This window comes from Xenopus laevis, chromosome 8L, assembly GCF_017654675.1.
Source record: "Xenopus laevis strain J_2021 chromosome 8L, Xenopus_laevis_v10.1, whole genome shotgun sequence".
Classification (NCBI taxonomy): domain Eukaryota; kingdom Metazoa; phylum Chordata; class Amphibia; order Anura; family Pipidae; genus Xenopus; species Xenopus laevis.
The window spans coordinates 46,045,683-46,058,034 of NC_054385.1; the positions used below are offsets into that span (position 1 = coordinate 46,045,683).

The following is a 12,352-nucleotide window of genomic DNA, read 5'->3' on the forward strand; positions in this document are numbered from 1 at the left end:
TAACGAGTCTATTTCTATATATACCAAAATAAATACAGAAATGAAAGCATTTTATATATATATATATATATATATATATATATATATATATATATATATATATATATATATATATATATGAATAGTCCAGGTCCGTAAGCTACAAACTAAAACAGCAATCAGAAGTCACAAGAATTTATAAAGCAACCACGTGCTGTAATATGAAAGTGAAAAATGTAGAAAGCAGTTGTTCCAGAACCATGGGGAAATTAGTCAGAATTGTACATAAGTTATGTGTATAAGGAAAGGCTAGGAAAGGAAAGCAGAAAGATACATAGCAGATAGAGATGATAGATAGCTAGATAGATATATTGATGATAGATAGATGATAGATAGATAGATAGATAGATAGATAGATAGATAGATAGATAGATAGATAGATAAATAATATAGAGACTATATAGAGACTATTGTAAATTGCAATATAGCAGCATCTCAATAGAATGGAAAGCCACAATATTTGGTGATGTATGGTGCATTTTTTGCAACAGTTTTTGTTGGTTTGTGTGTGTTATAAATCTTTGAAAACCATCATAGACATTTGTGTTGGTTTGTGTGTGTTGGTGTGTGTCCTGGTGTGTTGGTTTGTGCATGTTGGTGTGTGTTGGTTTGTGTGTGTGCCGGTGTGTTGGTTTGTGCATGTTGGTGTGTGCTGGTGTGTTGGTTTGTGCATGTTGGTGTGTGCTGGTGTGTTGGTTTGTGTGTGTTGATGTGTGTGTACCGGTCTGTTGGTTTTTGTGTGTTACCTATGCATAACATATTCATGCAGACAAGAGTAGGCTCATTACGTGTTTAGCCAGTCCTCAGGCAGGTAGAAGCAGTTACTGTGACAGGCTAAAAATGACAGTAACCCAGACAGGTGCCTCAAACAGAAGCATCTTATGAGCAGATCATGAGAATAGCAGGCAGCCCAATACACACACACACAGTCAGTGTACTGTGTTCATTTCATTCATTCCCCTCCTGCTTCATCTCCCCAATCACCCCTCCTTCTCTATGGTTGGGTAGACATCTCCTCCCCTCTCCCAGCATCACCTAGGAAAAGAAAGCACAGGGGCTTGAGAAAGGAATAAACAGTCACACTGACTACCAGCCACTGCCACCCAGGCCTCCTCTTAACAGGGGCTTGCCCGTCGGCATGGAAACTGACTGCTGCCACAATCCTATCCCACTGTAATCACTGGGAGGACAAACACGAGTTGGGTGTGAGCGGGGAAAATCAATTAAACTGCAACTCACCAGCTTCGGTTTATTTTTGCCCTCGTCCGGGTCAATGGCTTTTCTTTTTGAATTCTTGCTGCCGGTCACTTCAGCGTTCTTGCCTGGGGAGTCCTCCCCCCCTACAGCTGCTGCTTGCTGGTTCTCCATTTTTAAAAGAAATCCACAGAAATCCACCTGTCAGATCCCTGATCCTGTCACCCACTCCCAGCCCACCGTTTAATCCTCCAGGGAGGGGAGGGGGTGCAGTGGAAAAAAAAACCTCCTTGTTATCTCTTTATTAATAATGGTAGAGTGCTCAGCTCCCTCCCTTGTGTACAGTGTTGCTGCAAGAGCTCCTTTACAGGCTCAGCATGGCACTCAGCTAATGTTTGGCAAATTGTTGTCTCTCGTCCACCGCTTAGTAAAGCTGTGTATTGGATTTCCCTGACACCCCTAGCACAGGAGAGCAGAGTGCCTTTTTTCTCTCTTTTAGTTAGTCTCCCTTTAAGGCAAGCTGGAAGGATTTCTCTCTCCACTCCCTCCCCAAGCAGGAAATGAAGCTCTCTAGGCTGGAACAATCAAGGGCCGATCAAGCCCACATGTTTGTAGTGATAGAAACTGGGCTGTTCAGCTGAACGCTACCTCCTTCACATCCTGTCTCATGGCTGCACTCTGCTCTGTGAAAAGCCGGATATTCTGTCTTTCCCCCCTCTGATACTTTGTAATCTTCTAAATGTCTCCCCTACTGAATGTGCAGTGTGGAGCTGCTGCCTGTCACTAAGTAACTATGAGGAGAATGCAGGCACATAAACACTGTCACAGGCTTCTTGCTTTACATTGGAAACTCACCCCACACCATAACATACATTTAAAATCTATTAATAGCAATGTTCGTATGCATTGTCCTGTAAACTTTTACTCTCTAACTATGACTACGGCTCCCAACACCCCCTGTGGGCAGAAGTCACACCAGGAAGTCAGCTTTTCTACAAAATCAGAAAAAGATGCTAAACAGAATCTTTAGGATTAATACATCAGACGTTTTTAATATAACGCTGTGTTATGCAAAATTACAAAGAACTTTCAAGAACAAAGACACATTTCTCTTCATTTTAATACTAGCATGTTAGATGGTAGGATAAACATTAAATAGAAGATTACTTTGGTTATTCACAATAATTGTAACTTAGATTCCTACTATAGCAGCCTTGGAGGGTTGTTCACCTTCAAACAGCTAGTTGTTTTCAGATAGATCACCAGATATAACTAATTTTCCAATCACTTTGTATTTGTCACCGTTTTTCTAAATATTGAAGTGTAAAGTGTTATTTTTCACCTTCTAAGGCAGCTCTGGGAGGGGGGGTCACTGACCCTGTAAACTGTTCTAAATTGATACATTTAGTTGATACATGTGTTATCTTTGTCCTTGCTGAGCAGAATCTCTGGGTTTCGTTACAGGCAGCTGTAATAGTTAATACAATAGTTGCTAATGTTCCGTAGATACTCCTGAGAAATGTATCAAATGTTGCAATATTGTAACCTGCATCTGCATTACTGAGCTGCCAGACTGAAACACCAGAGACAGGAATATTCAACTTTAAACTTAGATTTTGGAAAAACAGTAAAAAATAAATAATGGAAAGTAATTGAAAAAAGTCTTTGTTTTTTGGGGAACAATCTGAAACAACTGAAGTGAAAAAAGTGTTTGGAAGGTGAACAATCCCTTTCAGTTAGTTAACTGAAACCAGAATGGAGCCGATAGGGTAAAGGTGGGGGCCTGGGAGGCCTTGCGCAGGTTAGGAAGGTAGAGGGGGGACAGGCTTAGGTTGGGAGTGAGTGGGGGGAAGGGTAGCAGAGCAGGGAGTTAATATAAGGAGGGGTGACAGGGAGTTGTACCTCCTCTTTCACTGTATCAGCACATGGAGTGACGGGTGTGATGTACCTCCTCTTTCACTGTATCAGCACATGGAGTGACGGGTGTGATGTCCCAAAGCCCTGGACTGGTTTAGGGCACATAAAAGCACACACACAGGTAGCAGTATAACCAAACTTTAATTGTAAGCAATCCCTTTATGCATATGGCAACTGCTAAACTTATTTTGGATTTGTGGCCTAGTCCCTTTAGGCATCACATGGCCCCAGGCAACAGTCTCACATCCAAATAACAGTTACTTAGTAAACCTGGGCCACCAGTCCTCTTTAGGCCACAAGCGGAGTATGGGAGTAACTTCCCCTGTAATTAATTTATAGTCTCTCTACATAGAGTCCCTTATAAGGTTCACCTGCAGTCAGGGCCGGAACTAGGGGTAGGCAGAGTAGGCACGTGCCTAGGGCGCAAAGCTGGGAGGGCGCCAGGCACGTACCTTCTCTGCCGCCTGCCTACCCCTAGTCCGGTCCCCTCTCTGCTCTCTAGACTGTCAGCTCGTCCATTGACTTATGCACTTCAGCGTACACTCACGCATGCGTGCCAGCGTCTGTTCGCGCATGCGCTCAATCATCCGTTCACGCATGCGCGCCAGCGTCCTTTTGCGCATGCGCGCCAACATCTGTTCACACATGTGCGCCAGCGTCTGTTAATGACATGCGCGCCAATGTCCATTCACGCACGAGCGTGTATGTTTGTGCATGCGTGCACCAAGTCGGCGCTGGGGCCAGCCAAGTTGCCTAGGGCGCCTGGCCGGCCTGGCCCGGCTCTGCCTGCAGTTTCTAGGCAATTCAGCAGGAGGGAAAGTTACTGTGAGTATTCCAGCGGCACTTCTGTGGGTGGGTCTATAACAGGGTTATAGTTCAACAGTCCAGGAACATAACACGGGTGTGAGGAATTACGCATGCGTCCTGTTCGGCGCAGGCGCGGGCGCGCTAATGCGCGCCGGGTGCGGAGGTGCTGGCGACGGTCGCTGACGCAAGGACACAGGCAAAAACGCCTGAGATGGACGCGCTGGCGTCAGTTCCGCGACGCCAGCGTAATGACGCCAGTTTGGCGCCAAAGTAACAGTACTTAAACCAAATCCAGACTGTGATGCGTTTCCTGGTTATTAGGTTGTTTGACTGAAACCCTAGCGTCTCCATATTCTTGAATTCCTGTTGTTGACCATTGCCTGTTCCCGGACTACGATTTCTTCTGCCTGTCTCGACTCTTCGGCCTGTCTCGTCGATTACGAATCTCGCTGCCTGCCTTTTGACCTCGGACTTCCTGACTACGACTTTGCCTAATCCTTTGTACCCCGCTGATCGTCTCATTGGCTACTCTCCACAACCCTGCTCCCTGTTCCACTCCAGGTGGGTAGCGGTTGTGTGAGGCGCTTGTGGGTTCACTATCTACGGCTCCTGCTCCTTCTACGACTGGATTATACTGGTAAGCTTGACAGTATAACCAGGCCCTAAGATGGATCCAGCTGAAGGAGCGTCTCCATTTGCCGTTTTAACCCAACAGCTGTCCTCTCTTACACAAGCTGTTCGGGAGCTGCAAAGTGGCTACTCGCAGTTGCAGGAACATATCAGAGCCCATCCGCCAGCTGCTCTTCCTTCTCCGGCTGCTCCTCCTCCAGCTCCAATGGAGGTTCAGGTGATCACCTCGGAAATCTCCGAACCCAAAGTGGCCTTTCCGGAAAAGTTCGCTGGTGATCGAAAGGTGTTCCGGAATTTCAGGAGCAACTGTAAGCTGCTATTTTCACTTAAACCCCACACGTATCCCTCTGAACAAATCCTGGTTGGGGTTATCATGTCATTCCTCACGGGCGAACCACAGACCTGGGCTTTCCGTCTCATGGATCGTCAAAGTCCTGTACTGGCCACAGTTGATTCCTTTTTCGATGCTATGGCAGTTATCTTCGATGATCCTCACAGAGCTACCACTGCTGAAGCCGCACTGCGTGCTTTGAAGCAAGGGAACGGAAGATTATACGCTGGAATTTCGGCAATGGGCGGATGATACCGAATGGAACCCAGCAGCCTTAAAGAACCAATACCGTTTTGGACTTTCGTCTGAGCTAAAAAAACGAGTTGGCTCGCACTGGCATCCCTGATAGTTTCAATCCAATTAGACCAGAGGCTCAGCGAACGCCGGGAAGAAGAGAAGGCTGAGAAAGCAGGTCTTTTCCCTCAGACGTGGTTGTTGCCTTCCGCTCCTCCTCCTGTCCGAATGGCCTCCACAAGTTCTCCAGTTGCCTCTTCGTCCACCTTCAATGTAGCTCCAGAGCCTATGCAGATTGGTGCTATTAGGTCTGCATTAACACCAGAGGAGCGTATTAGACGTCGTAGACTTAACCTCTGCCTCTATTGCGGACAAGCTGGTCAGCTGCTTCGGGGTTGTCCGACCCGCCCAACGGGTAAAAGGATTTTTGAAAAGGACTTTTCTGGGGGTCATGTTCCTGTGCCTCTCCTGACAGTTTCTTTATCTTTACATGGGGAGACAAGAGGGTCGAACTCCAATTCTTGACTCTGGGGCAAGCGGGTGTTTCTTGGACAATAAAGTAGCACTACAATTCCAGATTCCGCTCCAGTCCAAGAAGAATCCTATAGCTCTTCGTGTGGCAGATGGTTCTCTGATTACTTCTGGCCCTGTGGTGCAAGAGACTATCTCTCTTTTTGTTTTGCTTAATAAAGGGCATGCTGAACTCATGAACTTTGATGTGGTTTCTTCTCCTTTATTCCCTGTCATCCTGGGATTGCCTTGGTTGCAGAAACACAATCCGTCTATCAACTGGGCAACTGGCGAAGTAACCTTTCTTTCTAACTTTTGTCTGTCCCAATGCATCCTCCCTTCCAATGGTGTGTGTTCTTTATCTCCTGCCTCGGAGATCCAAGACCTTCTTCCTCAGGCATATTGGGAATTCACGGACGTTTTCAATAAAAGAGGGGCCGACAGGTTGCCTCCTCATCGTATTTATGATTGTCCTATCAACCTTCTTCCAGGGGCTCCAATTCCTTTCGGACGAGTGTATCCGTTATCTGAGTCTGAACTTTCGGAGCTCCGTTCGTATTTGGATGAGAATCTGGCTAAGGGATTCATTAGGCAGTCTTCTTCCCCGGCAGGAGCTGGGATTTTCTTCGTTGAAAAAAAAGATCGTTCCTTAAGGCCGTGTATTGACTATCGGGATCTGAACAAGATTACAGTCAAGAATCGCTATCCACTTCCTCTCATTCCAGAACTTTTCCAACGTTTGGCGGAGGCTAAGATTTTTTCTAAACTGGATCTTCGGGGTGCATATAACCTAGTCAGAATAAGGGAAGGGGATGAATGGAAGACGGCCTTTCGCACTCGTTACGGACATTTTGAATATTTGGTCATGCCTTTTGGTCTATGTAACGCTCCTGCAACATTTCAGCACTTCGTCAATGATGTCTTCAGGGACTTTCTTGATATTTTCGTCATTATATATTTGGATGACATTCTTATTTTTTCTAACTCGTTAGAAGAGCACAGGTTACATTTAAAGAAGGTTCTGACACGCCTGCGCACCCTTCAGCTTTATGCTAAAATTGAAAAGTGTGTGTTTGAACAAACATCTGTAGATTTTTTGGGTTTTCTCATTTCTCCCCAGGGAACCCAGATGGACTCCAGGAAGATCTCCGCAATTCTCGATTGGCCGACTCCATCATCTAAAAAAGCTGTTCAACGCTTCATTGGTTTTGCAAACTTTTACAGGAAATTTATAAAGAACTTTTCTCAAGTCATTCTTCCAATCACTGAGCTGACTCGTAATAATCAAAAGTTTTGTTGGTCACCTCAAGCTCAGGGGGCTTTTGAGAAACTGAAGAGACTTTTCACTTCAGGCCCAATTCTTCACCATCCAGATGTTTCCCTTCCTTTCACTTTGGAAGTTGACACCTCTGAACTCGCAGTGGGTGCTGTGTTGTCACAGAGAACTGGGATTCAAGACGATCTTCATCCTGTCGCTTTTTTTTTCCCGTAAGCTGGCCAAAAGCGAGTGTAATTATGATGTCGCGGACCGCGAATTACTTGCTATCAAGCTAGCACTTGAAGAGTGGAGGTATCTTCTTGAAGGGTCTAAACATCCGATTCTCATCTTTACGGATCATAGAAATCTAGAGTATCTACGCTCTGCCAAAAGGTTGAGACCTACACAAGCAAGGTGGGCTTTATTCTTCATGCAATTTAATTTTCATCTCACATACCGACCTGGGTCAAAGAATGTTAAAGCAGATGCCTTATCTCGAATGTTCTCTCCTGAAGATGAAGTTCCTCTGGCTCCTGAGACGATTTTAAACTCTAATAATTTCCTCCTGTTGCAGTCTACTCTTGTGGATGGAATTAAAAATGCATCTCTAAACGTTTCTGAATCATCACTTGTTCCCAAGGAGGGTTTTCTTCTTCATCAAGGCAAGATTTTTGTTCCAGAACAAATGCGTTTAGAGGTCCTCAAGAATATTCATGATTCCAAGCTGGCGGGTCATCCAGGTGTCTAAAAGACTATTATTTTGGCCAAGAGATTATTCTGGTGGCCTGGGATGGCTAAAGACTGTTTCAAGTTTGTCTCTTCATGTGAGGTTTGCACCAGATCCAAGGACTCTCATTCTAGACCTATTGGCCTTCTTCACCCACTGCCGGTGCCTTCTCGTCCATGGGGATCAGTTTCTTTGGACTTTATTTCTGAGTTACCTTTGTCATATGATTGTTCCACCATTGCTGTTTTTGTTGACCGTTTAACCAAGATGGCTCATTTTAAGTCTTTACCAAAACTTCCTTCTGCCTCTGAGACTGCTGATATCTTCATTAAGGAAGTAGTAAGGCTCCATGGTCTTCCAGATGAGGTGGTGTCTGATCGGGGTCCGCAGTTCACGTCACAGTTTTGGAAGTCATTGTGTGGAGCACTCAAGATTTCGGTGTCCCTTTCCTCTGCTTTTCAATCCAATTGTCAGACCGAGCGAACCAACCAGACCCTCGAGCAGTATTTAAGATGTTATTCTTCATACCTCCAAGATGACTGGGTGAATCTTCTTCCTCTTGCGGAGATCGCTTATAATAATGCTCATCATTCCTCCATCAGACAGTCCCCTTTCTTCGCAAACTATGGTCTTCATCCAGTAACTTTTCCCTCTGCCATTGTTTCTGATATTTTTGTTCCTGCAGTTAAGGACCGATTAACCTTCTTGTCCAATAATTTTCAGAAACTCCAAGAGAACATGAAGAAGGCTCAACAAAACTTTAAAGCATATGCTGATCGGGGACGGAGAGGTGACCCAGAATTCAAGGTGGGTGACTTGGTTTGGCTATCAACTGCTAACCTTAAGCTTTCTTGTCCCAGTAGGAAGTTGGGTCAACGTTTCTTGGGTCCTTTTCCTATAATTCGTCAAATTAATTCTTTGGCTTTCCAGCTTAAACTCCCGGCATCCTGGCATATTCATCCAGTGTTTCATACTGCACTTTTGAAACCGGCCTCAACGTTTCAATTTCCTGGGCGTACGGCTCCTCCTGCGCTTCCTGTCGTGGTTGACGGTCAAGAAGAATTTGAGGTTGAAGAGATCTTGGATTCCAGGTTGAGAGGCAAGCGTCTTCAATACCTTGTAAGGTGGAGAGGTTTTGGACCGGAAGAAAATTCGTGGGAACCAGTGTCTAACATTCACGCTCCGGAGTTGTTGGAGAAGTTCCATGGAACCTACCCTGGTAAGCCTTCTGGTTGTCGCGTCCTGAGGCCGCTCCTTGATGGGGGGCAATGTGGGGAATTACGCATGCGTCCTGTTCGGCGTGCCGGCGCGTGACGCGGGACGCCGGCGACGGTCGCGGGCGCAGAGGCGCCGGCGCTGGTCGCTGACGCAAGGACGCAGGCGAAAATGCCTGAGATGGACGCGCTGGCATCAGTTCCGCGACACCAGCGTAATGACGCCAGTTTGGCGCCAAAGTAACAGTACTTAAACCAAATCCAGACTGTGATGCATTGCCTGGTTATTAGGTTGTTTGACTGAAACCCTAGCGTCTCCATATTCTTGAATTCCTGTTGTTGACCATTGCCTGTTCCCGGACTACGATTTCTTCTGCCTGTCTCATCAATTACGAATCTCGCTGCCTGCCTTTTGACCTCGGACTTCCTGACTACGACTTTGCCTAATCCTTTGTACCCCGCTGATCGTCTCATTGGCTACTCTCCACAACCCTGCTCCCTGTTCCACTCCAGGTGGGTAGCGGTTGTGTGAGGCGCTTGTGGGTTCACTATCTACGGCTCCTGCTCCTTCTACGACTGGATTATACTGGTAAACTTGACACACGGGTACAGCTGTGGGGAATTACAGTCCAAAGAGAGGTGCTTAGCAGCCACCAGCCCACACTGCAGCAAGTCTTCCCAGCAATTTCTTTCCCAGCAGCCATTCCCACTTCCTCCTGACCTCTCTGAGCAAGCTACTTCCTGGCCCTGTGACCTGTGACCAGCCCCACCCCTTGAGCATTCAGCTTCCAGCATTATCACAGCCTTTTACACAAATAGTTCCCTGTTTTATAGAGTGCACTCAGTACCTCCTTGGGTAGTGGTAACAAGTGGAAGTGGTGTGAGGCTTACCTGCTCTTCACTTAGGGTTGCCACCTTTTCTAGAAAAAAAATACAGGCCTTAGCCCGGCCCAAAGCCCCACCCCCAATCCTGCCCAAAGTCCCACCCCCAATCCCACCCAAAGTCCCACCCCTGGTTCTGCCCAAAGCCACATCCCCTGTCCATTCACATTAGTAGAATTACTGCCCAACAGTTCTAATCTGAACACAGCCCACCGCAGTCCAGAACCGCTACACCAGTTTCACTGACTGTCCAGTGTCCACAGTCACTAGCACTGTCAGTTTCCCAGGCTGTCAGTGTTCCACACAGTACTGCTCTTTTCCGTTTGTTTGTGTCCGGCCGCACGCTCCACCTACACTAGTCTCAGCTGTCCTGGTGAAAAGTGGCTTCCAAAATTTCAAAATTAGGAAATCGGGACAGGACATTGAAGTTAATGACATGGCGATCAGCCAATTAATGATCACCGCATCACCAGCCCCACCCCTGATGTCACTGACCAGCCCCATCGATGTTATCCGCCCTGCTGCCTGCCTGTTTTGCCCAAACGGAAAAGGTGGCAACCCTAATTCCTGGGGTGATGTTTACCATATATATATACAACAAATTTCCTGGTTATATATGCCTTTAAAAGCAAATTCACCATATTTCCAAGTACTGTTACTGTACATGTTAAATATATACATATATATTATTTTTTTTTAAATTCGGTATAAAACCAATGCACACTTATTATTCTCCATAACTATAGTCAAGATAATGTCACTTTAGGGCAGGACTACACGGCCGATTCCCCTGCGACCGTCACTTCGGCGTGCAACGGAAACAAGGTAAGTAATTCAATTGTCGGTTCATGTCGCAGCATTGATGCGACGCAACACGACTGTTGGATGCTGCGATACGATCCGACACTGGCATTACTTACCTTATTTCCGTCGCATCCGACGTAACGCCTGTGATTTTGTGCAGCGCGGCGGATCGCGGCGGAATCAACCGTGTAGTCCTGCCCTTAAGCAACAAATATAAAATGTGCAGCAACTGTGAGATTTCAGAGCAAACTCCATTAAGGACAGTATAGAAGAGGGGGAGGGATGAATGCAAGGAATCCATTTCCCACAGAAGGCTGCTTTAGTCCCAGTGACTAGTTTAAAAGCACCAGATAACAATGACAACTAATTGAATGTGACTCTTAGTTAATGGGTAGAAGAAGGCCACTAGTGTAAGCTAACACATAGCCATTATATAGCCCACTAAAGGAAACTGCTAGTTCAATAGTGAAAATGCATTTTTGATGTAAAGGAAAAGATTTACATTAGGAAAAAAAATCTAGTAAAATCAAAGTAAACTTTATTTTCATCTCAGCAGTATACTAATGCACAGCGAGTACACTGTATATATAGTTTTAAACTCTTTTATTTTAGTTATAATAATGATATGTATGTGGCATCCTATTCAGTTCAATAGGAAACTAGGTGTGGTTTTGTATGCTAGATTCTTTAGCTGTAATTCTGCACCACACATTATTACTGTAAAAAATACAGGGAATTTTTCACTTGCTACTGATGTCAGTGAGAGGTGACCCCAGAACCAGTAGTCTGATGAAGCACTATCAACTCCTTTTAAAAATGATTTCATCAACTGGTCTTTTGAGGAAGGAAGGATTATAATATTATGTTGCAGATTTATAAATAGGTTTTCAACTTCACACCACAATGTACATTTTAGATGGGGAGTAAAACCCTCATTTCGATGCAAATGTGTATATAGGCCACCTATTTCCTACATCCCTTGCACCTTTGGAGTGGAAGTACAGGGGCTTATTTACAACCTAGAGCAACCAATCAAATAGTTGCTTTAATTTAGTGACTTGTAGTCTGGTGCATGTGAAATACAGAGTAGTTATAGATATAGTTATATAGATGCATCACAATTTAGTTTAGATGATGAAAATGTTGTACATATACCTTCTTCTTCAAGGTTTTAAGGTGTATAGCTTATATAATCCCTTTCTTGTTTTTTTATACCTACACCTCACCGTATACCTTTAGAAATTCAATGCATTGCACTGTGCCTCTACAAATGTATTTCTAATGTAATGTATTTTAAATACAGTGGAAAATCTGTTTTTTTTTAGTACATCATTTCTGTAGTTCATTTATTGCAGTTTTGTTGAGCCCTGCCTTTATCTTCATTACCCACCAATTAATATTGCCAGTTGCATTTCATCTCTTTCTTTGTTCATTCTTTGCTGACCTTTTCTACAGCCCACTGCTCTCTTGTGGTTTACTGTATAACCTTTTCTGTTTTGCATTTTTTTTTTCTGTCAATATAATTGGTTTGCATGTTATTATAAAGCATATTAAAAAGCCTTTTTTAGAAAAAAATATATTTACATTAATAGCGATCAACTTCATAACAAGTCATTCTCTGAACACCAGGGACCTTTGCATAAATTCTAGCATGTTTATTATGCTGTGTATTGATTTTAGGTGATCATGTAGCTGTGGGTAACATTCTAGTGTAAGCAGAAGTTACCTGAAAGATGCCATGGACATTATCTGTCATTTGAATCACCATCATATGTCTTCTAAAACTAGACTCTATGGGATATGGC

The 12,352-nt window shown here is 44.7% G+C and overlaps 1 protein-coding gene across 3 annotated transcripts in view; it reads right to left on the minus strand.

The window, feature by feature from the left end:
• Window positions 1-2,125, minus strand: part of diaph2.L (diaphanous related formin 2 L homeolog) — a 774,648-nt gene extending 772,523 nt beyond the window's left edge. For all 3 annotated transcript variants that reach the window (XM_041572752.1, XM_041572751.1, XM_018229885.2), the window contains exon 1: window positions 1,279-2,125. In XM_041572752.1, the coding sequence (XP_041428686.1) occupies window positions 1,279-1,407 (129 nt within the window). In that variant the 5' untranslated portion in view covers window positions 1,408-2,125. The remainder of the gene's footprint in view (window positions 1-1,278) is intronic.
• Between the last annotated feature and the right edge of the window lie 10,227 nt (window positions 2,126-12,352).